The 27,545-nt window shown below is 44.2% G+C and overlaps 2 protein-coding genes across 2 annotated transcripts in view; one reads left to right on the top strand and one right to left on the bottom strand.

The window, feature by feature from the left end:
• LOC130330318 (mitochondrial chaperone BCS1) overlaps positions 1 to 81 on the bottom strand; it is a 74,302-nt gene extending 74,221 nt beyond the window's left edge. Inside the window, exon 1 of the mRNA XM_056553591.1 lies at positions 1 to 81. The gene's annotated coding sequence lies outside the window, so the exon portion shown is untranslated.
• LOC130330319 (zinc finger protein 142-like) lies at positions 68 to 27,545 on the top strand (the record flags this gene model as incomplete). The annotated part of the gene is given in 2 exon segments (XM_056553593.1): positions 68 to 317; positions 27,292 to 27,545. Coding segments are annotated over 2 exon segments (504 nt in total), but the record flags the coding sequence as incomplete, so codon positions are not given.

Raw genomic sequence — 27,545 nt, 5'->3', positions numbered from 1 at the left:
CTCACACCGCCAAATCAATTGCTTCTTACAGACTCCAGTTTGGCTCCGCCTACTCGAGTCTAGTCACATGGCTGGTCACATGGCGATGACATCATCAGAGGTCCTCATCTGCCTAGGAAATAGCATCTACCCTAATGATGCAGATGCGTTCCACGTCTCACACTATTGGTTCCGTTGCGTTCCACGCCTCCATAAAGTTTCCAATCTGCCTGTCAGCTTTTGTATATTACTTCCTTTGCGTTCCACGTTGCTTTTCCGGTTGCGTTCCAAATCTGTATATTCCGCGGTGATCGAGCGTCCGGTGAGGGGAAATGGAGGTAAAATATTCAGAGGAACCGAGAGGAACGGGGCGTGAAACCCGGGAAAACAGGAGCAGAAGTGCGGCCCTGTGAAGTGACATTCCGGGGGAGGCTGGTAATATGTAGTGTGGTGGGCAGTATATAGTAGTTATATTCTTGTATATAGGAGAAGTATTATAGTAGTTATATTCTTGTATATAGGAGACAGTATTATAGTAGTTATATTCTTGTATATAGGAGACAGTATTATAGTAGATATATTCTTGTATATAGGAGCAGTATTATAGTAGTTATATTCTTGTATATAGGAGGCAGTATTATAGTAGTTATATTCTTGTATATAGGAGCAGTATATAGTAGTTATATTCTTGTATATAGGGGCAGTATTATAGTAGTTATATTCTTGTATATAGGAGACAGTATTATAGTAGTTATATTCTTGTATATAGGAGGCAGTATTATAGTAGTTATATTCTTGTATATAGGAGCAGTATTATAGTAGTTATATTCTTGTATATAGGAGCAGTATATAGTAGTTATATTCTTGTATATAGGGGCAGTATTATAGTAGTTATATTCTTGTATATAGGAGGCAGTATTATAGTAGTTATATTCTTGTATATAGGAGACAGTATTATAGTAGTTATATTCTTGTATATAGGAGGCAGTATTATAGTAGTTATATTATTGTATATAGGAGACAGTATTATAGTAGTTATATTCTTGTATATAGGAGCAGTATTATAGTAGTTATATTCTTGTATATAGGGGCAGTATTATAGTAGATATATTCTTGTATATAGGGGCAGTATTATAGTAGTTATATTCTTGTATATAGGAGCAGTATTATAGTAGTTATATTCTTGTATATAGGGGCAATATTATAGTAGTTATATTCTTGTATATAGGAGCAGTATTATAGTAGTTATATTCTTGTATATAGGAGCAGTATTATAGTAGTTATATTCTTGTATATAGGAGCAGTATTATAGTAGTTATATTCTTGTATATAGGAGCAGTATTATAGTAGTTATATTCTTGTATATAGGAGCAGTATTATAGTAGTTATATTCCTGTATATAGGAGCAGTATTATAGTAGTTATATTCTTGTATATAGGAGGCAGTATTATAGTAGTTATATCCTTATACATAGGAGCAGTATTATAGTAGTTATATTCTTGTATATAGGAGCAGTATTATAGTAGTTATATTCTTGTATATAGGAGCAGTATTATAGTAGTTATATTCTTGTATATAGGAGCAGTATTATAGTAGTTATATTCTTGTATATAGGAGCAGTATTATAGTAGTTATATTCTTGTATATAGGAGCAGTATTATAGTAGTTATATTCTTGTATATAGGAGCAGTATTATAGTAGTTATATTCTTGTATATAGGAGGCAGTATATAGTAGTTATATTCTTGTATATAGGAGGCAGTATATAGTAGTTATATTCTTGTATATAGGGGCAGTATTATAGTAGTTATATTCTTGTATATAGGAGCAGTATTATAGTAGTTATATTCTTGTATATAGGAGCAGTATTATAGTAGATATATTCTTGTATATAGGAGGCAGTATATAGTAGTTATATTCTTGTATATAGGAGCAGTATTATAGTAGTTATATTCTTGTATATAGGAGCAGTATTATAGTAGTTATATTCTTGTATATAGGAGCAGTATTATAGTGGTTATATTCTTGTATATAGGAGCAGTATTATAGTAGTTATATTCTTGTATATAGGAGCAGTATTATAGTAGTTATATTCTTGTATATAGGAGGCAGTATTATAGTAGGTATATTCTTGTATATAGGAGGCAGTATTATAGTAGGTATATTCTTGTATATAGGAGCAGTATTATAGTGGTTATATTCCTGTATATAGGAGCAGTATTATAGTAGTTATATTCCTGTATATAGGAGCAGTATTATAGTAGTTATATTCTTGTATATAGGAGCAGTATTATAGTAGTTATATTCTTGTATATAGGAGCAGTATTATAGTAGTTATATTCTTGTATATAGGAGTAGTATTATAGTAGTTATATTCTTGTATATAGGAGGCAGTATTATAGTAGGTATATTCTTGTATATAGGAGCAGTATTATAGTGGTTATATTCCTGTATATAGGAGCAGTATTATAGTGGTTATATTCCTGTATATAGGAGCAGTATTATAGTAGTTATATTCCTGTATATAGGAGCAGTATTATAGTAGTTATATTCTTGTATATAGGAGCAGTATTATAGTAGTTATATTCTTGTATATAGGAGCAGTATTATAGTAGTTATATTCTTGTATATAGGAGCAGTATTATAGTGGTTATATTCTTGTATATAGGAGCAGTATTATAGTGGTTATATTCATGTATATAGGAGCAGTATTATAGTGGTTATATTCATGTATATAGGAGCAGTATTATAGTGGTTATATTCTTGTATATAGGAGCAGTATTATAGTAGTTATATTCTTGTATATAGGGGCAGTATTATAGTGGTTATATTCTTGTATATAGGGGCAGTATTATAGTAGTTATATTCTTGTATATAGGAGGCAGTATTATAGTAGTTATATTCTTGTATATAGGGGCAGTATTATAGTAGTTATATTCTTGTATATAGGGGCAGTATTATAGTAGTTATATTCTTGTATATAGGGGCAGTATTATAGTAGTTATATTCTTGTATATAGGAGGCAGTATTATAGTAGTTATATTCTTGTATATAGGAGACAGTATTATAGTAGTTATATTCTTGTATATAGGAGACAGTATTATAGTAGTTATATTCTTGTATATAGGAGGCAGTATTATAGTAGTTATATTCTTGTATATAGGAGACAGTATTATAGTAGTTATATTCTTGTATATAGGAGACAGTATTATAGTAGTTATATTCTTGTGTATATAGTAGTTATATTCTTGTGTATATAGGAGGCAGTATATAGTAGTTATATTCTTGTATATAGGAGGCATTATATAGTAGTTATATATAGGGGGAGTATTATAGTAGTTATATTCTTGTATATATAGGGGGAGTATTATAGTAGTTATATTCTTGTATATAGGAGGCAGTATTATAGTAGTTATATTCTTGTATATAGGAGCAGTATTATAGTAGTTATATTCTTGTATATAGGAGCAGTATTATAGTAGTTATATTCTTGTATATAGGAGGCAGTATTATAGTAGTTATATTCTTGTATATAGGAGGCAGTATTATAATAGTTATATTCTTGTATATAGGAGCAGTATTATAGTAGTTATATTCTTGTATATAGGAGCAGTATTATAGTAGTTATATTCTTGTATATAGGAGCAGTATTATAGTAGTTATATTCTTGTATATAGGAGCAGTATTATAGTAGTTATATTCTTGTATATAGGAGCAGTATTATAGTAGTTATATTCTTGTATATAGGAGGCAGTATTATAGTAGATATATTCTTGTATATAGGAGCAGTATTATAGTAGATATATTCTTGTATATAGGGGCAGTATTATAGTAGTTATATTCTTGTATATAGGAGGCAGTATTATAGTAGTTATATTCTTGTATATAGGAGCAGTATTATAGTAGTTATATTCTTGTATATAGGAGGCAGTATTATAGTCGGTATTTACTTACCGTAATTCTTTTTTCCTTGAGTCCCTACGGCAGCACAGAAGGGATATATCAGATCCCGCTCTCATGTCAGGACCGTCCCCTATAATACTAATTAATTGATAATTAATCATACAAGGGGCGGGCCAGACCCCCATAAAGTCCCCTCTTACCAAAACTTCACTGTGTAATAATAAAGACCAATTTATGCGACAAAAAAAAACAGTTTATTAGGGAGGGTGTTGTGCTGCCTTTGGGACTCGAGGAAAGAAGAATTACGGTAAGTAAATACAGACTTTCCTCATCGTCCCTACTGCAGCACAGAAGGGATCTACCAAAGATAACAAAGGGGGGGTTAATTCTTGCCAACAGCAGACAATACCCCAGTGCTAAAGGCTGCGTTCTGGGTCTGCAGATCCAGCCTGTAATGTCGGGCAAGAGGTAGAGGTAGCCCTGGTTGAATGGGCCCTTAATGCATGAGGGGGATCCTTCCCATTCTTTTGGTAGGCTTCCACAATAGTAGACCGAATCCACCTGGCTAAAGTATCTTTTGAAGCCTTGTAGCCCATTCTAGCTCCTGCAGGAAGCACAAAGAGATTCTCTTTTTTTCCGGAAGTGCTGAACCCGATTCAAATAAGGAATCAAGGAACGCTTGACATCAAGGCGATGGAACCTCTTCTGCTCTTCTGACTCGGGGTTTGAGCAAAATACTGGTAGAAAAATCTCTCTATTAATGTTAGATACTGAAGATACCTTGGGTAAGAAGGAAGGAACAGTGCGAAGCCTCACACCCTCACATCCCTAGACGACAGCGCCTATAGTTCTCCTACTCGTTTTGCTGAAGTTATGGCAATAAGAAAGAGTAGCTTCATGGCAAGCCATTTAAGATCCACTTCTTCAACAGGTTCAAATGGAGCTTCTGTAAGGGCATTCAGAACTAAAGTTAAGTCCCACATGGCGACTGGAGGTTTCAATGTTGGTCTCAACTTCCTCAGTGCTTTAAAGAACCTGGAAACAAGAGGTGATTTTCAAACTTCCCATCGGACATAGCATTAATAGAGGTCATATGAACCCTTAGAGTGTTGGGTTTAAGACCTTTATCAAACCCCTCTTGTAAGAATTGGAGAATGGCTTCAACTGAAAACTGTAGGTTTGATGCTGATAACCAACTCTAAAACTTCTTCCATAACTTCGAATATACAAAATTAGTAGATGGCCTCCTGGATGACAGCAAGGTTACATAGTTAGTACGGTCGAAAAAAGACATTTGTCCATCAAGTCCAACCAGGGAATAAAGGGGTAGGGGCGCGGCGCGGTATTGGGGAAGGGATTTTATATTTCTTCATAAGCATTAATGTTATTTTGTTCCAGGAATGTATCTAATCCTGTTTTAAAGCTGTTAATTGTTCCTGCTGTGACCAGTTCCTGAGGTAGACCGTTCCATAAATTCACAGTCCTCACGGTAAAGAAGGCGTGTCGCCCCTTTAGACTAAACCTTTTCTTCTCCAGACGGAGGGAGTGCCCCCTCGTCCTTTGGGGGGGTTTAACCTGGAACAGTTTTTGTCCATATTTTTTGTATGGGCCATTAATATACTTATATACGTTTATCATATCCCCCCTTATACGTCTCTTCTCAAGACTAAACAATTGTAACTCCTTTAATCGCTCCTCATAGCTAAGATGTTCCAGGCCCCATATTAGTTTAGTCGCGCGTCTCTGCACCCTTTCCAACTCCGCAGTGTCCCTTTTATGGACAGGTGCCCAAAACTGAGCAGCATATTCCAGGTGAGGCTGTACCAATGCTTTATAAAGGGGGAGTATTATACACTATAGACTGTACCAATGCTTTATAAAGGGGGAGTATTATACACTGTAGACTGTACCAATGCTTTATAAAGGGGGAGTATTATACACTATAGACTGTACCAATGCTTTATAAAGGGGGAGTATTATACACTATAGACTGTACCAATGCTTTATAAAGGGGGAGTATTATACACTATAGACTGTACCAATGCTTTATAAAGGGGGAGTATTATACACTATAGACTGTACCAATGCTTTATAAAGGGGGAGTATTATACACTATAGACTGTGCCAATGATTTATAAAGGGGGAGTATTATACACTATAGACTGTACCAATGCTTTATAAAGGGGGAATATTATGTCCCGGTCCCTGGAGTCCAGGCCTCTTTTGATACATGACAATATCCTGCCGGCCTTGGAAGCAGCAGCCTGACATTGTGCTATTCTGTAGTCTGTGATCTACAAGTCCCCCAGATCCTTCTCTACCAGTGACTCTGCCAGTTTAATCCCCCCTAAGACATACGACGCTGCAGGTTATTAGTATACACAGCCCCCCCTCTATATACACAGCCCCCCTCTATATACACAGCCCCCCCTCTATATACACAGCCATTCCTCTATATATACACAGCCCCCCCTCTATATACACAGCCCCCCCTCTATATACACAGCCCCCCCTCTATATACACAGCCCCCCTCTATATACAGAGCCCCCCCTCTATATACAGAGCCCCCCCTCTATATACACAGCCATTCCTCTGTCAAGGCTTCTACTCACCTCTTCATAAAAGCAGATTAGATTGGTGACACCTTCTCTCCTTAGTAAACCCCTGCTGGCTTTCACTTATAATACTATTATCCCCTATGTATTCCTGTATGTAATCCCTTATAAGTCCTTCAAACAATTTACCCACAATGCACGTTAAACTTACCGGTCTATAGTTTCCTGGGGAAGACCTAGAGCCCTTCTTGAAGATTGGCACCACATTCGCCTTGCGCCAGTCCCTTGGCACAATACCAGACACCAGAGAATCTCTAAATATCATGAACAGGGGTACAGATATTACTGAACTTACCTCTCTAAGAACTCTTGGGTGTAGTCCATCCGGTCCTGGGGATTTGCTTCCATTTATATCACTTAACTTACCTTGTACCATCTCTACATTAAGCCAGTTCAGTACATTACATGATGTGTTACCAGCACTGACCTGTACATGATGTGTTACCAGCACTGACCTGTACATGATGCGTTACCAGCACTGACCTGTACATGATGCGTTACCAGCACTGACCTGTACATGATGCGTTACCAGCACTGACCTGTACATGATGCGTTACCAGCACTGACCTGTACATGATGCGTTACCAGCACTGACCTGTACATGATGCGTTACCAGCACTGACCTGTACATGATGCGTTACCAGCACTGACCTGTACATGATGCGTTACCAGCACTGACCTGTACATGATGCGTTACCAGCACTGACCTGGCCAATGTCAGCTCCTTCTTCCATAGTGTATACAGAACTAAAGAACCCATTCAGTAGCTCCGCCTTCTCTTGATCGCCTGTGACAACCTCCCCATTATCATTATTAAGGGGTCCTACATGCTCTGTCCTTGGTTTTTTTGCATTTATATATCTGAAAAAAATATTTAGGATTAGTTTTGCTTTCTTTGGCCACCTGTCTCTCATTTAGAATTTTTGCTGTTTTTATTACATTTTTACAGATTTTATTAAGCTCTTTGTACTGTTTAAATGTTATCGCTGACCCATCAGATTAGAATTTTTTGAAGGCTATTTTTTGTTGTTTATTGCTCTTTTAACATCATTTGTCAGCCATGTAGGATTTAGTTTTAATGGTTTATATTTGTTCCCCTTTGGTATATATTTAGCTGTATAGTTATTTAGAGTTGATATAAAGATGTCCCATTTCCCTTCTGTATCAGTATTTGAGAACCCCTCCCCCCAGTCTATGTCCTGTAGTGCAGATCTCAACCCAGGGAAATTTGCCTTTTTAAAGTTATATGTTTTTGCCTTCCCCGCCTGTCTTTGTTTTCTACATTTTAAGTGAAAAGTAACTATATTGTGGTCGCTATTCCCAAGGTTTTCCCGCACAGTTACATTACCAACCAGCTCTGCGTTGTTGGAAATGATCAGATCCCACAAGGCATCACTTCTTATTGGGTCCTCCACAAACTGGCCCATAAAATTATCCTGCAATAAATTTAGGAATTGTCGCCCCTTTGTAGTTTTAGCCAACCCCGGACCCCAATCTATATCTGGATAGTTATAATCTCCCATTATTACCACTGTACCTGCCCGGGCGGCCTCTCTATTTGTTTAGACAGCCGACCTTCTATCTCTTCAGTGATATTAGGGGGTCTGTAGATTACCCCAAATACTATTTTTTCAGTATTTCCCTCCTTTTGTAATTCTACTCACAGTGATTCCACCTCCTCAGAATCATCACACACTATGGCATCGTTCACATTGACTTTCATACCACTTCTTACATACAGACAGACTCCACCACCTTTTCTGTTCATTCTATCCTTGCGAAACAATGTAAAACCCTGCAGATTGACAGCCCAGTCATGTGAGGAGTCCAGCCATGTCTCAGTGACCCCAACTATATCACCAGCCAAGTCTCAGTGACCCCAACTATATCACCAGCCATGTCTCAGTGACCCCAACTATATCACCAGCCATGTCTCAGTGACCCCAACTATATCACCAGCCATGTCTCAGTGACCCCAACTATATCCCCAGCCATGTCTCAGTGACCCCAACTATATCCCCAGCCATGTCTCAGTGACCCCAACTATATCCCCAGCCATGTCTCAGTGACCCCAACTATATCCCCAGCCATGTCTCGGTGACCCCAACTATATCCCCAGCCATGTCTCAGTGACCCCAACTATATCCCCAGCCATGTCTCAGTGACCCCAACTGTATCACCAGCCATGTCTCAGTGACCCCAACTGTATCACCAGCCATGTCTCAGTGACCCCAACTATATCAATATGTTCCTCCAGTATCAAGGCCTCAAGCTCCCCCATTTTATTTGCTAGGCTTCTGGCATTTGTGAACATTCACTTTACATTTCCATCCTTTATGTTATTGGGGTTAATGGGATTCAAGGGTGTAAGTTTTATTTTCCTATGAAGCCTATTCCTATTAATTATTCTAACCCCTCCCTCCGCTCCACCCCCAGGTACATTTATAATTCCCACCTCTCTATCTACACTATCTTCCCCCTCTTTGCTGTAGGTTCCCTCCCCCCCAAGTCCCTAGTTTAAACACTCCTCCACCCTTCTAGCCATCTTCTCCCCAAGCAAAGCTGCACCCTTCCCATTGAGGTGCAGCCCGTCCCTACGGTAGAGCCGGTAACTGACAGCGAAGTCAGCCCAGTTCTCCATGAACCCAAACCCTTCCTTCCTACACCAGCTTCTGAGCCACTTGTTTACCTCCCTGATCTCCCGCTGCCTCTCTGGTGCGGCTCGTGGTACAGGTCCCTGATCTCCCGCTGCCTCTCTGGTGCGGCTCGTGGTACTGGTAGTATTTCAGAAAATACTACCTTGGAGGTCCTTGCCTTAAGCTTGCGGCCTAAGTCCCTGAAATCATTTTTAAGGACACTCCACCTACCTCTTTGTCACTGGTGCCAATATGTACCATGACTGCTGGGTCCTCTCCAGCCCCGCCCAGCAACCTGTCAACCCGATTCGCGATGTGCCGAAATCGTGCGCCAGGCAGACAACACACTGTTCGGCGATCCCGGTCTTTGTGACAGATTGCCCTGTCTTTCCCCCTAATAATTGAGTCCCCCACCACTAGTACCTGTCTGGCCTGCCCTGTACTCCTCCCTCCCTCCTTACTGGAGCAGACACCCCCCTGGTGGTCAGAGGCGGTATCCTGCTGCAGTTCTGCTAGCTCTGTAATGGCATCCCCCTCATCTGCCAAGCGGGCAAACTTGTTGGGGTGTGCCAGTTCAGGACTAGCCTCCCTGACACTTTTTCCCCTACCCCTCTTTCTAACTGTAACCCAGCTAACTGCCTGACTGTCCTGCAACTCCGTCCCACTGTCCTCCCCCACCTCTATTCCCGAGAGTGCCTGCTCAGTGAGCACGAGACTCCTCTCCATGTTGTTAATGCTTCTCATTGTTGCCAGTCGCCCCTCTAGATGCAGGATCTGGGCTTCCAAACGGACAACTAGCGCACATCTCGCACAACAATATGCACCCTCAAACTGTTGTTCAAGGATTGTATACATCGCGCAGGATATACATTGGACTGCACTTTCCAACATGGAGGCCATCTAGTTATGGGGATTTCACAAATGTATAGGAAAAAAACAGACAGTCAAAATGACACTTAAAATTTTTTGTAGACCTTGTGGGTTCAGAAATTAACACTCACAGCGATCTCAACCTCCTGCTTTCAAACTCCAGTTTTTGTTACTACTCTTACACAGCAACACTCAGAAGAGCAAGATCTCAATAAGAGTCCCAAGCTAAGATTTATACACCTGTGCCCAATCTACTCCTCCTCCCCCTTGAGGTGGAACAGAGAAAAAAATGAAAAAGGGTGTTTAAACTCTAACAGTTATCCCACTATGTGCAAGAGAGAAAGACTTACCCAAAATATGAATGTGGACTATAGGAAGTCGCACCCACTCCACAGATTCACTCCGCACAACAGACAATCACAGTTTTTGTAACTCCTCTTTCACGCCCCCTCTTACACAGCAACACTCAGAAGAGCAAGCAGGTTTTCACATCTTCTTCAGAGAGTCCAAGATTTCTCAGTCTTTCCCTCTCAGAAACCAGGCAGTTAGATGTAGCCTGCCTGGTTGCGGATGCAGGAATCCCTTCTGCACCAGTAGATCCGGAGTCGCAGGAAACCGGAAGAATTCCCCCTTCGCCAATTGAAGCAGTAGAGGGAACCACACCCTGCGAGGCCAGAAAGGCGCTATCAAGATGGCTGATGGACCTTCCCTCAAGATCTTGCACAGGACTCTTGGTAGCAGAGGCAGCGGCGGAAACAGGTAGATGAACCTTCCGTTCCACGGTATGGAAAAAGCATCCAGGACCTCTGGCTGCTCCCAGGCACTCAGAGATCCGAACTTTTTCAACCTGGAGTTTTCCTTGGTTGCCATAAGGTCGATCTCCGGGTATCCCCATCTGAGGAATATTGGTCTGAGATGTTCCATCTTGAGAGACCATTCTGTGGCCAGAAGGGCCTGTCTGCTCAGGATATTCGCTTGCTGATATACTGCCCCCTTTATGTGTATGGCCCTCAAGTCCTTGACTACCAGTTCTGCCCAGTGCATGATCTGGGCACACAGCTGTTGCAGTGCCGCACACAGTCCCTCCCTGTTTGTTTAAATAGAACGCCGCGGTCGCGTTGTCGGTCGGCAGCAGAACAGATCTCTTGAAGACATAGGGCTCGAAGTGTAGAAGGGCAAGCTGGACGGCCTTCAACTCCCGAAAATTGGAGGATCTTGATTCTCATCTCTGCTGACCAAGACCCTTGGGTGCAGAGATCTTTCAGATGAGCACCCCAACCTGAGGCAGAAGCATCGGTGGTGATAATGATCTGATGTTCTGAGATGAAGCTCTTTCCCTGATCTAGATTCGACCTGATGGTCCACCACAACAATTTCCTCCTGACGACTGGGGAGACTTTCATGAAGGAGTTCAGAGATGATAACTTCCTGTTCCAAACCTTCAGGATCTCTTGCTGGAAACTCCTTAGATGGGCCTTCGCCCACGGTACTGCCTCTATTGAGGCTGTTAATCCCAGTGTGCTCATTGCTATCCTGATAGTCTTGGGTGATGCTGGAGCTTCATGATTCTTTTTCTTATACAAAGAATTTTCTCTTCTGGCAGAAATAACTTCATTTGCTGAAGGTCTATCAGAAGTCCCAGAAACTGCATACTGGAGGAGGGATTTAACCTGGACTTCTGATGGTTCACCAAAAAACCCACCTTCTGAAGCATAGAGAGGCAAAGTTGAAGATGCATCCTTAAGGTATCTGCATTGTTGGCGATGATCAGCCAATCGTCCAGGTAGGGCACAATCTTTATTTCCTGGAGGCGCAGTGTTGCTAATCAAGACAATGACCAGCTTGGTAAATATCCTGGGTGCGGTGGACAACCCGAACTGAAGTGTCCTGAACTGGAAATGAAGGAGTTGATCTTTCCCTTGGACTGCAACCCTCAGATACCTCCTGTCCTCCTTTTTTATGAGCACATGGAGGTATGCGTCCTTCAGGTCCAGGCAGACCATGACATCTCCAGGACTTGCAATGCTGTATAGCGACCGAATATTGTCCATTTTGGACTTGAATTTCTTCAAGTACTTGTTGAGGTACCTCAGATCTATGATCAAGCGCCATTTCTGATCATCCGGCTTTGGTACTGGGAATACATGTGAATATACTCCCTGAAATTCTTGTCCGCTGGGAACCGGCTCTAACGCTCCCTTCTGTAGAAATTCTGATGGGAGTGTCCGGACTCTGAAATCTTTGTCCCGATTGAGTAGAAACCGGTCTCTCGGCTGGTGCACAAACTCCAGAGCATAGCCCTGTTGAATGATCTTCAGTACCCAGGGGTCGGAGGTTACAGACTGCCACTCTGGAACAAACGTCAGCAGTCTTGCGCCCACTGGGCCACTGTGTCTGGCGTCAGAACTCGGGTTTTTGATTGGCCGGCCCAGACTGCTTCTTCTTTTTGTCCTGGTACCTTGGCTGAAACTTTCTGTACCTTTGCTGAAAGGGGCATCTGCGGATGCCTCCTCTATATCTGAGTACGAAAGGACTTGAATGGTTTGCGAAAGGATTGAAGAACATCCAACTCTTTATCCTTTTTTTTCTGCTTCAGCACCTTATCCAGCCTCTTGCCAATAAGCTTCCCCGGTTCAAAGGGCAAATTACAAAAATGACCTTTGGATGAAGCATCTCCTGCCCAGGGCTTGAGCCATATAGCCCGTCAAGCGGAGTTTGCTACCGCCATGCTTTTGGCCGCAATCTTAAGTACATCTATGGAAAAGTCGCATAAATAGTCAGCCGCTGACTTCAGGGCAGATACCTGACGGGATAGCTCACGTCTAGACACTCCAGCATCTATATCCTGGGACAGGTTGCTGAGCCACAGTCTAAGTGCTCTGGAGACTGGTACTGATGAAAGAGCCGCCTTGCTGAGTGAAGCAAAATTCAGGTGTGACCTTTTTAGAAAGGTATCAGCCTTTTTATCCAGGGGGTCTCTCAGCAATGTCGACTCATCTGCCGGAAAAAAAAGATTTTTAGATAATCCAGCTACCGCTGGGTCCACGGCTGCAGGCTGATCCCATGGCTCAGAGGCAGATGGATCCAGCCTATACACCATGCGGAAGTGAGAGCCAAGATCTAATCTCTTGTCTGGCTTTTCCCATTCCTTTTTCCCTAATATTCTTAAGGACTTGGTGTCCCGGAAGCACTCTAGACTTTTTCTTTGGAAAATAGAACAATGCTTCCTTATCTTGTCTAGAGCGCTCATTCTTCCCTGATTCTATGCAGCGCTTGACCTTTTTGATCAGCCCATCAGTGGTCTCTTTTTTTTTTTAAAAAAGGTAGAAATCCTCAGAAATCTTCTCCTCCTCCTTCTCCTCCTCCTCCTTCTTCTTCTTCTTCTCCTCCTCCTCCTCCTCCTCCTCCTCCTCCTCCTCCTCCTCCACCTCCCCCCCCCCCCCGCGGAAGAGGAATCAGAGGACGAGAAGTCTGGACTGGAAACTGCGGCTGCTCTCCTCCCTCTCTTCCTAGCACGGTCAGAACAAGATCTGCTAACAGAGGAACCACTATGTTTTCTTGACCGCTTTTTTTAACCTCTTTCCGCCTTCCTTCTTCTCAGAGAATTCTTCTCTGAACCACGAAAAAAAGGTTTTTGCTTCTGCTGCTAGATCCGCCACTGGCGGCGCACCATTCTTGCAGATGTTAGATGGCCAATCCTCAATTAGCGTCTGAAGACAGCTTATACATCTTAGTTTCTGCTGAGGCTGCAACCTCTTTACTCTCTGCGCAATTGTCACAATCCTCATAGGGACACTCATCTGGCAGGGGCTGCTCACAGCTGACACATAGCCTGTGCTTAGACTTGGCTTTTTACTTCCCCGCGCTTGCTTCTGAAGACATCTGGAATATAGTATAGAACTTATGTAGTGCTTTATACAGTAACAGCCAGAAGGTTGCTAAGGGCAACCATAGGCATAGCTTACCTTATTAGACCCAGAACCCGGCTGCCCAGCTCAGAGAGACCTGTGCCGCAGAGTTCCCGGTCTAATAAGGATTCCCGCCGGCCCCCCGCAGTGCCGGCATCCCCCGTGACGTCAGATGCGCGCGCTGGACCATGCGCTCACAGCGCAGACACCGGAGGCAAGGAGGAAGGGAAGCGCAGACGCGCTGAATAGGTAAGACTTTACCAGCAAGAGTGAGCCGGGGGCCCCGAACTTCCTGCTAGTGCCACAGCACTGCAGGAACTGCCTTAGATAACCTAATTCCGGGGACCCCGAACCGGACATGGTAAGCTCACCAGGCCCCCGTAGACTGCCCCTTGTAAACAGCCGGACCCCGCAAGGCTCTTGGTACTGGTCACAGCCCGTAATTCCAGGACTTCGCACCAGCTGTCACTGGGGGGAAATACAATGCCGAGACCCCGCACGGCTAGTATAATGCTCACAGACCGATGCCCCGCAACGGTACTCATATCTCTTACATGCCCCATAGGCACCTGCCAGAGTCCCTGCAATGGCTTGGACCGCCAGGACCCCGCAAGGCTGACTTGGATGGATGGATGGATGGACGATCCTTACACTGACGAGGACTGAAAAACAGACCGATGCCCCGCAACGGTACTCATATCTCTTACATGCCCCATAGGCACCTGCCAGAGTCCCCGCAATGGCTTGGACCGCTGCAGCCAGGACCCCGCAAGGCTGACTTGGATGGATGGATGGACAATCCTTACACTGACGAGGACTGAAAAAAACACAGTGAGGTTTTGGTAAGAGGGGCCTTTATGGGGGTCTGGCCCGCCCCTTGTCTGATTAATTATCAGTTAATTAGTATTATAGGGGACGGTCCTGACATGAGAGCGGGATCTGATATATCCCTTCTGTGCTGCCGTAGGGACGATGAGGAAAGTAGATATATTCTTGTATAGGAGCAGTATTATAGTAGTTATATTCCTGTATATAGGGGCAGTATTATAGTAGATATATTCTTGTATATAGGAGTAGTATTATAGTAGTTATATTCTTGTATATAGGAGGCAGTATTATAGTAGTTATATTCTTGTAAATAGGAGGCAGTATTATAGTAGTTATATTCTTGTATATAGGAGCAGTATTATAGTAGTTATATTCTTGTGTATAGGAGGCAGTATTATAGTAGTTGTATTCTTGTATATAGGAGGCAGTATTATAGAAGATATATTCTTGTATATAGGAGGCAGTATTATAGTAGTTATATTCTTGTATATAGGAGCAGTATTATAGTAGTTATATTCTTGTATATAGGAGACAGTATTATAGTAGTTATATTCTTGTATATAGGAGGCAGTATTATAGAAGATATATTCTTGTATATAGGGGCAGTATTATAGTAGTTATATTCTTGTATATAGGAGGCAGTATTATAGTAGTTATATTCTTGTATATAGGAGGCAGTATTATAGTAGTTATATTCTTGTATATAGGAGGCAGTATTATAGTAGTTATATTCTTGTATATAGGAGGCAGTATTATAGTAGTTATATTCTTGTATATAGGAGGCAGTATTATAGTAGTTATATTCTTGTATATAGGAGGCAGTATTATAGTAGTTATATTCTTGTATATAGGAGGCAGTATTATAGTAGTTATATTTGTGTGTGTGTGTGTGTATAATTAGTTTTATACACTGCTCCAAAGAATAAAGGGAACACTTAACACAATGTAACTCCAAGTCACTGACACTTGTGTGAAATCCCACTGTCCACTCAGGAAGAACACTGATTGAAAATCAAATGAAACAGACAACACGTGGAAGTTATAGGCAATTAGCAAGACACCCCCAATAAAGGAGTGGTTCTGCAGGTGGTGACCACAGACCACTTCTCAGTTCCTATGCTTCCTGGCTGGTGTTTTGATCACTTTTGAATGCCGGCGGTTCTCTCTCTCTAGTGGTAGCATGAGATGGAGTCTACAACCCACACTAGTGGCTCAGGTAGTGCAGCTCATCCAGGATGGCACATCAATGCGAGCTGTGCCAAGAAGGTTTGCTGCGTCTGTCAGCGTAGTGTCCAGAGCATGGAGGCACTACCAGGAGACAGGCCAGTACATCAGGAGACGTGGAGGAGGCCGTAGGAGGACAACAACCCAGCAGCAGGACCGCTACCTCCACCTTTGTGTAAGGAGGCGCACTGCCAGAGCCCTGCAAAATGACCTCCAGCAGGACACAAATGTGCATGTGTCCGCTCAAACGTCCAGAAGCAGACTCCATGAGGGTGTTATGAGGGCCCGACGTCCACAGGTCGGGGTTGAGCTTACAGCCCAACACCGTGCAGGACGTTTGGCATTTGCCAGAGAACACAAAGATTGGCAAATTCTCTTGCTCTTCACAGATGAAAGCAGGTTCACACTGAGCACATGTGACAGAGTCTGGAGACGCCGTGGAGAACGTTCTGCTGCCTGCAACATCCTCCAGCATGACCGGTTTGGTGGTGGGTCAGTAATGGTGTGGGGTAGCCTTTCTTTGGGGGGGCCGCACAGCCCTCCATGTTCTTGCCAGAGGTAGCCTGACTGCCATTAGGTACCGAGATGAGACCCTCAGACCCCTTGTGAGACCATATGCTGGTGCGGTTGGGTTCCTCCTAATACAAGACAATGCTAGACCTCATGTGGCTGGAGTGTGTCCGCAGTTCCTACAAGAGGAAGGCATTGATGCTATGGACTGGCCGCCCGTTCCCCTGAATGCGATTAATCACATCTGGGACGTCTCGCTCCATCCACCACAGACTGTCCAGGAGTTGGCGGATGCTTTAGTCCAGGTCTGGGAGGACATCCCTCAGGAGACCATCCTCCACCTCATCAGGATCATGCCCAGGCGTTGTAGGGAGGTCATACGGGCACATGGAGGCCACACACACTACTGAACCTCATTAGTACTTGTATTAAGGACATTACATAAAGTTGGATCGGCCTGTAGTGGGGTTTTCCACTGTGATTTTGACCTCCAGGGGTTAATGATTTCCATTGATGATTTTTGTGTGATTTTGTTTACGATTAGTTCATTCAGATCTAGGACGTGTTATCTTAGTGTTCTTTATCTTTTTGAGCAGTGTTTATTCTCTTCCCTCTTTTCTTTACTTTTAGTCACGACCCTGGAGTCTATAGTATTTTCTTCTCTCTATATAATGGCCATGTAGTGACAGGTAACTGGAGCGGTATGTGATTCGCTGGTTCTTCAGGCCCCGCCCAGTGTTCGTTGTTACATGGAGGATTTTCTGGAAGATGATTCGTCGGAGGTTCAGTCCGTTTGTCTTCAGCCCCAGGTGGATTCTGCAGCCGAGCCGGTGTTTGGTGATGTGCCGTGCGGTGAGGAGGTTGGTGAGTCCCATTGGCCATTAATCATTCGATCACCATTGTATGAAGGAAAAGTTGTAGACGTGCTTCCCAGGTGGATTTGCCCCACAATGAGGTATTAATAGTCGTGCACAGAAATGACTTTCCTCGACCATATATAAAATAAATAAAAATGTGGTAATCCATAGGCTGTCAGGACATGCTGGGAGTTGTAGTTTGAAGCCCAGAGATGTGGTAATTGTATCGCCTGGGACATGCAGTCTGGCTGCCGGGCAGGTGAATTTTTTAGGTCCTTAGCCCTGCTTCGGGCAAGCAAGGCCGGACCTAAAGCCCTTGGTGGGAGTATGGAGCGGGCTCTGGACTCGTGCCCGCTCCATACTCTGCAGCCCCCGGCTGTTATCAGTAGTTGGGGCCGCCGCTAATAGCCAGCATGTAGCGATTGCTGCAGCTGGCTATTAACCCTTTAGATTACCGCTGTCAAAACTGACAGCGACATCTAAAGGGACATGTGAATGCTTCCCGGTGGGCTAGGGGGCGTGATCGGAGGGGCGATCCATTATAGAGATAGCCAGAGGGCTTCCCTTGAGTCCGTGGCTCTGTCATTGATAGATCCTGGCTGGACCAGGCTTTATAAATGGAGCGCAGAGCACACATTGATCTGTATGAGGAATATAATAATTAAAAAATAAACTTTTATAAAATTATTTATACATTTTTTTGGACACATTAAACCGTTCCATAAGTTTGTCACCCCCTTTTTCCTATATAAAACATGTAAGCATAAAAAATAAACATATTTGGTATTGCTGCATGCGTAATTGTACGAACTATTAAAATATAACATTATGTATCCCGTACGGTAAATTACAGAAGTGTAAAAAAACAACAAAAAAAACACAGTTGCAATTTTTATAGTATCCCACAAAAAAAGTTAAGAGATTTAAAAAGTCACAACAATACCAAAATGGTACCGATCCAAAAAACAGATTATAAAAATATATATACTGTATATGTGCACGAACATTAACCCCAGGATAGTGTAACAAAATACCTTTTCATTTTTCCATAACATTCTCCAAATTAAAAACTAAAATGTTATCATTATAGTAGGTAGTTATGGCTATTTTATAGGGAGAGGAGGAAAAAATTTGTGTAAAAGCGAAAATTGGCTCGAACAAGTGGATCGTCATGAGGGCCAAGTAGAATTTGCTCCGTTTTAGTCCCGTGGACAAGTAGTTTTTTGTAATTAAATTTCCACACCCTGAAACGGACTTCATAATGCGCTGGAACCGGCCCAAACCAAAACTACAACTCCCAGCATGTTACACTATAACTTCCAAAACAAGGGAGAAAGCCGGCACCACTACCGCCATCTGAAATTCAGTTGGTTCATATGGGTTGGCTGCCAGTAGCAATATACCTGCACCCAGCATGGGGTACTGCCATCTATAGGAGATTATTCAGACAAGACATGGAATGATGAAGCCCGTACGAGGCTGCTGTAGAATCTTTATTCCATATACAAGTAACAGATGGCAGGTACATAGGGAGCGCGGTGGGACAGGTGAGGCGGGGGATGTACGGGCTTCATCATTCCATATAGAAGTAACAGACGGCAGGTACATGGGTAGCGCGGTGGGACAGGTGAGGCGGGGGATGTACGGGCTTCATCATTCCATATAGAAGTAACAGACGGCAGGTACATGGGTAGCGCGGTGGGACAGGTGAGGCGGGGGATGTACAGCAGTGTACGGGCTTCATCATTCCATATAGAAGTAACAGACGGCAGGTACATAGGGAGCTCGGTGGGACAGGTGAGGCGGGGGATGTACAGCAGTGTACGGGCTTCATCATTCCATATAGAAGTAACAGACGGCAGGTACATGGGTAGCGCGGTGGGACAGGTGAGGCGGGGGATGTACAGCAGTGTACGGGCTTCATCATTCCATATAGAAGTAACAGACGGCAGGTACATAGGGAGCTCGGTGGGACAGGTGAGGCGGGGGATGTACAGCAGTGTACGGGCTTCATCATTCCATATAGAAGTAACAGACGGCAGGTACATGGGTAGCGCGGTGGGACAGGTGAGGCGGGGGATGTACAGCAGTGTACGGGCTTCATCATTCCATATAGAAGTAACAGACGGCAGGTACATGGGTAGCGCGGTGGGACAGGTGAGGCGGGGGATGTACAGCAGTGTACGGGCTTCATCATTCCATATAGAAGTAACAGACGGCAGGTACATGGGTAGCGCGGTGGGACAGGTGAGGCGGGGGATGTACAGCAGTGTACGGGCTTCATCATTCCATATAGAAGTAACAGACGGCAGGTACATGGGTAGCGCGGTGGGACAGGTGAGGCGGGGGATGTACAGCAGTGTACGGGCTTCATCATTCCATATAGAAGTAACAGACGGCAGGTACATAGGGAGCGCAGTAGGACAGGTGAGGGGGGGGATGTACCTGCCATGTACGGGCTTCATCATTCCATGTCTTCTGATGCATCTACACTATAACAGAAATCTACAAGGGATCCTGAGCTGTGAGGAGATCGGGGGACTTAGTGCCCGTCCCTGGGGGCCCGGTGTGTCGGGCAATGCTGGAAAATCCCCAGGTGCAACTTTCATCCACATCCCAACCCTACACTCATTGGGGTATGTGCAGAGCATTGCACCCTACTGTCTGTACACTGCTAGACACATTGGGGTACGTGCAGAGCATTGCACCCAAGTCTATACTCTGCACATAACCCAATGTGTCTGGCAGAGTATAGACTTGGGTGCAATGCTCTGCACGTACCCCTATGTGTCTGGCAGAGCATTGCACCCTAGTCTGTTGTACACTGCTATACATGTTGGTGTCTGCAGATACCCAGGCTCCATGCCCACTATACCCACATTTATACATTGAGCCAAGATCATCAGTAAATACCGGCGCCGCGGCTGGTGATGCGCTGGATGGGTCCTCAGGGCAGACGCCACAAGATGGCTGCAGCGAGGTGATGGGGAGTGACAAATGAAGATGCCAGATGGGTAAAATTAGTGGAGGAGGGAACCAAAACTTACAGAGGCAGCAGCGTTATGGGAATGTGCAGGATTTGTGGGACCCGCAGGCATAGCACCTGACCGCACGCAGCCTCATTACCACCTGCAACCTAACCCTATGGATGGGTCCTGCGGGATTCCAACGCAGGGCTTTAGCGTCCTCTGTCCTGATAGAGTTGTGTACGATGAGTGATGTCCTGCGCCACTCACTATAGGGGGTGGCGTGCCGCTGCCGCCTATAGCAGGGGTCCTCACACTACATCCCGCGGGCCACATGCAGACAGCCGAGGATAACCCTGTGTCCCGAAAGATGATTTAGGGACACAGGGATGCGCTCTCGTTGGCCCCATTTACTTTAAAAACGCAGGGGCTGCCGGGAAGTAGCGCACGCAGGGACGTCACTGATGTCCCTTGCGTGCACCCATAGCAACGGAGCACGGAGGAGCGGAGCAGCGAACAGGACGTGTGCTGGACAGCTTGGTAAGTGTTACCAGCGGCACGTCAGCTTCGGTTCTCCGACCACCACTCCTCCGGGCCCGGGACTTACTGCTATGGCCGGACCGGAGGAGCGGTGGTCGAGCACAGAAGTGGGGGCAGAACACAGGCATACAGCCTCCAGCCATACACTGTATATGGCTGGAGGCTGTATGTCTGTGGGGGAACTATACTGCCAACCCTAATGTGGGGGAACTGTACTGCACCTAATGTGTGGGGGGGATCTATAATGCCAACCTAATGTGGGGGGAACTATGCTGCGTACTTTTAAAGGGGTAGTCCACTAATAAGATATAGAAGTGTGCATATTTGTTAGTGTGTGTGTGTGTGTTTTTTTTTTTAATTAATCTTTAGTCCAGCCGTCTATAGGCTGCAGCGTATAGTCACCCATACATTGCCCATCCCAAGACATCTCCATGGCCAATCAGAACAGTTCCTTGACAATCTGCAAACAAGGTTGTTGAATGTCGTCCTGTAGGTGTTTATTTGCATTGCAATCAGTTCTTGTCCTTTTTGATGGCTTCTTAGGTTCGTTGTCCTTTGTTGTCCATGTGTACCACACCGCAGGGGTTGGTTTTATGGCGCTGCATGCTCACCTCCATTCTTATCACTGAGGTGCAAGGCTTTATTGTTCGGCTCTAAACAGGATGAAAGCAAATGATTGTGTAATCACTGAGGTCCATCAATCACCATTCCTGGAGCCAGTCCTGCCGACACCCTATACCATTCCATCCATGAAATTCTACTCTATTCCATTGTCCTCTTCATTGTATTTGAGTCCATCAAAAAGACAAATTTATACTAGTGTGGCCAATGTTGACTTCCAACAACCTCCATTCCAGCCTCCGTCACTGAAGAGGATAGACCTCCATTACATAATCCGTCACTGAAGAAGATAGACCTCCATTCCATCCTCCATCACTGAAGAGGATAGACCTCCATTCCATCCTCCATCACTGAAGAGGATAGACCTCCATTCCATCCTCCATCACTGAAGAGGATAGACCTCCATTCCATCCTCCATCACTGAAGAGGATAGACCTCCATTCCAGCCTCCATCACTGAAGAGGAAAGACCTAGCCCCCCCCCCCCCATTATATCCTTTGTCACTGAAGAGGATAGACCCCCCCTCCATTCCATCCTCCATCACTGAAGAGGATAGACCTCCATTCCATCCTCCATCACTGAAGAGGAAAGACCTAGCCCCCCCCCCATTATATCCTTTGTCACTGAAGAGGATAGACCCCCCCCCTCCATTCCATCCTCCATCACTGAAGAGGATAGACCTCCATTCCATCCTCCATCACTGAAGAGGATAGACCTCCATTCCAGCCTCCATCACTGAAAAGGAAAGACCTAGCCCCCCCCCATTGTATCCTTTGTCACTGAAGAGGATAGACCCCCCCCTCCATTACATCCTCCGTCACTGAAGAGGATAGGCCTCCATTCCAGTCCCCACCGCTGCAGAGGATTGACCCCCTATTACATCCTCTGTCACTGAAGAGGATCACCCCCCCCCATTCCATCCTCCATCACTGAAGAGGATAGACCTCCATTCCATCCTCCATCACTGAAGAGGATAGACCTCCATTCCATCCTCCATCACTGAAGAGGATAGACCTCCATTCCAGCCTCCATCACTGAAGAGGAAAGACCTAGCCCCCCCCCCCCATTATATCCTTTGTCACTGAAGAGGATAGACCCCCCCCTCCATTCCATCCTCCATCACTGAAGAGGATAGACCTCCATTCCATCCTCCATCACTGAAGAGGAAAGACCTAGCCCCCCCCCCCATTATATCCTTTGTCACTGAAGAGGATAGACCCCCCCCCCCCCTCCATTCCATCCTCCATCACTGAAGAGGATAGACCTCCATTCCAGCCTCCATCACTGAAGAGGAAAGACCTAGCCCCCCCCCCCATTGTATCCTTTGTCACTGAAGAGGATAGACCCCCCCCTCCATTACATCCTCCGTCACTGAAGAGGATAGGCCTCCATTCCAGTCCCCACCGCTGCAGAGGATTGACCCCCTATTACATCCTCTGTCACTGAAGAGGATCACCCCCCCCATTACATCCTCCATCACTGAAGAGGATAGACCCCCCCCCCCCCCAATTACATCATTTGTCACTGGGGAAGATAGGCCTCTGTTCCATCCTCCGTCACTGAAGAGGAGATGGGCCTCTGTTCCTTCCTCCGTCACTGAAGAGGAGTTGGGCCTCCGTTCCTTCCTCCGTCACCGAAGAGGAGATGGGCCTCCGTTCCATCCTCAGTCACTGGAGAGGAGATGAGTAGAAATAGGTAAGGGTCGGCACTCTAGTCCCTTGGTGGTGCACGTGGAATAAGTGGCAATAGTAGAAAGAACAATCCCGGCACTCACTTTAGTCTTCTGCCAAGTGAAATGTGTTTATTAAAACACGGTGCAAACACAATGTAACGCGTTTCGGCCAAAGCCTTTATCAGACTGACATACATGCTCAAGACATCATCATGGTGTTGTGTATGTATGTGTGTGTGTGTATGTATATATATGTATATATATATATAATATTTATATTATATTGTGTGTGTATATATGGAAGCCCATCCCACTACCGGTCATTGGGCGTTGGCATGGTTACCAAATTATTTACAAACAATACATGTCACTTACTATCACATGGTCATGAGACATAATAAATTACAAATAATCAAAATGTATATGAACATATCTACTGGTCTTATCTGGCTTGCATGCATCTGATCTGGTACATCCCCTTACTGACTGATCTAAGATATAATGAGAAAAAAACTTAATTAAAAACCTAGAAATCCATACCTAGGCACAGAGAGAAAGGATCCAACGGATTGTTACAGATCCCGAAGTGAGACAACAGAGATTAGGTGAACTGGAAGAAAAATTCCATCAGAGAGGTTATCCAGCACGGATCTTGGATCAAGCGAAGATACCCCCGAGTAGTAATAGGGAGAGGAATGAACAGGTCAGGATCCCTTTTGTCAGACAGTTTCATCCTGTAGTCCATAAAGTAGATACCATTGTGAAGAAACATTGGCAGGTGTTGAAAAGTTCCTATCCTAAGATTCAGGAATTTGTGAGCCCCCCACTTATTTGTAACAAGAGAGCCCCGAACCTCAGGGACAAATTGGTTCGAGCCGATGTGGGGTCACAAAAGACTGAACTAAAACAGATGGTCCTTAGAATTCAACGCAAAGGCACGTATCCGTGCCTAGACTGTGCACAGTGTAGTAATGTTATTAAGAGTGATAACTTATTACATCCACACTCTGGAGAGGTTATCAAACTCAAACATTTCAGTACCTGCGACTCAAAGAACGTGATCTACACTATTAAATGTCCGTGCGGTCTCCTATACGTCGGGGAAACTACCCAGCGTGTAGGGGACCGCATCAATAGACATAAATCATCAATTAGATGTAGGAATTTGTTGTATCCCATCCCCTCCCATTTTGAGAAAATGGGTCATAATGTGTCACAGCTACGATATCCGGTCATTGATCAGGTACAAAATCCTAGGAGGGGAAGTGATATTAAATCTTTATTGAGGAAAAAGGAGGCGTACTGGATCCACTGCTTGTCCACTTTAGAACCTAGAGGTCTAAATGGGGATTATGAGGTGTTGTCTGTCTTGTAAAAAGGTTTTTATTGAAAGTTTTTTTGTTGTTGTTGTAGGGAGTGGTGTTGTGTAGAGTGGTGTTGGTGGTGTTGTAGCGCGTGTTGGTGTTGTAGCGCGTGTTGGTGTTGTGTAGTGAGTGGTCTTGTGAATGGTTGTGTAGAGTGGTGTTGTAGCGCGTGTTGGTGTTGTGTAGTGAGTGGTGTTGTGAATGGTTGTGTAGAGTGGTGTTGTAAGCGCGTGTTGGTGTTGTGTAGTGAGTGGTGTTGTGAATGGTTGTGTAGAGTGGTGTTGTAGCGCGTGTTGGTGTTGTGTAGTGAGTGGTGTTGTGTAGAGTGGTGTTGTAGCGCGTGTTGGTGTTGTGTAGTGAGTGGTGTTGTGAATGGTTGTGTAGAGTGGTGTTGTAGCGCGTGTTGGTGTTGTAATGTTCTAGTGAGTGGTGGGGGTGGTGGTGTTGGTTGTTGTTTTTTGTTGTTCTAGTGAGTGTTTAAGATCCTAGGAAGTGACCAGGGCAGAGTCTGGGGAGATCTTACAATGAATGCTGGGTACATAGCATGCACACTCTGGGGTCCAGGGAGCCCAGACCTCTCCAGGTGCCCCGAGCAGTGTAAGAGAATGTGCTCACCGCTGAAGTATCAACCATCGTAGGGATAACCTGTTGAGCCCCTATATATCTGGGCATACAGCCTTGCATGCTCTCCTTGTTAATATAAATAGTGAAATTAGCTCCGAGGATCGCCATTTTTTTGTAAAATGGACCCGTCTTTAACAACCTCTAGACAGACAACTGGATCTTCTAGAATCGGGCTCCTGACCAGGTTTATTGGAACAATTGTAGGGCAACATAAACCACTGTTCACACTGGAACAAAAATAAATCCTGATGGAGCTAACTGAAAGTCCAAAGAGAATTTAGATGGATCTTTGAATTAAACTTGCTGAAACCAAATGGCTTGAAGGTCTATTTTGTGGTCTCCCCAAAAATGATATAATTAAGGATATAACTGCTGCATTAGGCTTAGACACTTGGTGTTGACAGTGTCCAGGTTGTTATAAATATGCACAAGTGATGTAATCTAAAATTATTTTTTTTTCTTTTCTTTGTAGATTTTCAAGCTTTTTGTCATGGTGCCACGAAAAATGCAGAACAGCCGCACTTTACGCCTGGGTCCGCAATCTTTTTTGCCATTATGCCATTTTTATTTTATTGTCATTATGTCATTTTTATTTTTCACCTGAGGTTTAACATGTCGATACAGTGTGGTGCCATATTATACATCGCAGTATCTTTTTGACTTTGTTCTATAGGTACTTGAATATATGTATACATATACCCCAATGAATGGTACATGAATGTTAGGGAGCCTTGGGACACTTCTCCCACAAAATAGTGGTGTCCTGGTTACAGACTTCAATGTCCAGTGGGGGGGTTCAATCACCCCAGTGGACAAGGAGCGTTGTGATACAGGGGGTGCTTTATTGCATCTCATGTTTCACATCCAGGTACACCAAAATGGGGAGATTGCTGTGTTCTGGCCCCATGACTGTATCATTCCAAATGTAACTGTATGTATGGGGGGTATTCAGAAGTTACCTAATCTCCCAATGTTCACACTCTTAGTTTGAGCATTGGAACATATACTTTATAACTTTGCCAGTAGTAGTACATATACACTGCCCATACATAAGATGGCGCCCACAGCTTCTAAATTACTAATAGTCATGCGCATGAGAATGCCATTGATTGGCTGTGCATCGTAACAATTCTGAGACTAGACTCCTGATATGGGAGCCTAGCAATCAGTCATTGCCGTCAGCGTTAGCTGGGACTCCGGGATTGCGGACAATGGCGGCGTACACGAGGTTAGTAGCGTGGTTGGCACCATGACAACTAATGGATTTTAATATCTTACACCTGTACACTGTCACTTAGGACACTGAATGTTGCACTTGTCTAGCCGATCTGAATGTGAACTGTATAGGATCGGCTCATACAGTAATGTGCCAAATGCATGTCATGAGCACTGGTAGCACTGTATATGAATATTATATTGTATATTACAAGTTTTATGCTTTGTTTATCACTTTAGCACAATTAGTGACATCATAATAGAAATAATGTGTGGTGATGTCACTGATTGGGGGAAGTGTGTATTTAAACCCCTTTTGTATCATTTGTATGCACTTGAAAATGGCGGTGAGAGATCGCCAAAAAGTTGTAATCCACATCATGGAATAAATTCACGTTTTTTTGGGCTTTACTACTGTGGTGTGCTGCCTTCATCCTTTACTTATATATTATGTGTATGTAAACTTCTGGTTACAACTGTGTGTGTATGTGTTATATATAATTTTCCATAGCATTCCTTCCTTACACACCATGCATATGCTGCTACAGCATTCACTTTGCTTTATTACGTTCACATTTATATTGCGCATGTGATAAGGTGGAATCTGTACCATGTATTTGCTATGAAAGTGTTTGGGCCATGTATGCACTGCAAAAGTTGGTACCATTTATACCATATAGTTTAGTCCAGTTAAGTTCTTAGGCAAGGTGGTTATAGGAGTCTTGCCTAATCTACAGGCAAACTGTCTTCGCAAGACCATCATCAACAACGGTCTGTCATGTCTTCAGGTTCCTGCGTATCACTTATGTAACAGTTGTTGTTTTGCCTCTGAATGGCAGGGACATGGGATAGCACTGTATATATGCCAGGGGGGGCAGACTCAACGATCATAAAGTGATGCTATGCAGAATGTAAAGGTGGGTTTGCTTCTATTGATCGCTCACTTTATCTCCATATAGGTAATTTGGCTGTGCCCGGTGCCCATCTGCTGCCTCAGATCTGCCCTCATCTTGGTGATTCAGCCATTCCAGGCTGTCCCCCTGTAACTCTGAGTGAACTCCAAATCCTCATCTCAAACCGGGATAAGTCTCCTCCAGCCAAGATGGACCCCCTTACCTGCCCCCTCTGTCCCAATGACTTCAAGATGCCGAGTGAGCTAAAGGAACATTTCAGAAGCCACCCGCCTCCCCCACAGGAGCTCCGGTGCTGGCAG

This window comes from Hyla sarda, unplaced genomic scaffold (genome assembly GCF_029499605.1).
Source record: "Hyla sarda isolate aHylSar1 unplaced genomic scaffold, aHylSar1.hap1 scaffold_334, whole genome shotgun sequence".
NCBI lineage: Eukaryota > Metazoa > Chordata > Amphibia > Anura > Hylidae > Hyla > Hyla sarda.
This window is presented reverse-complemented; position numbering and strand designations above follow the sequence as displayed.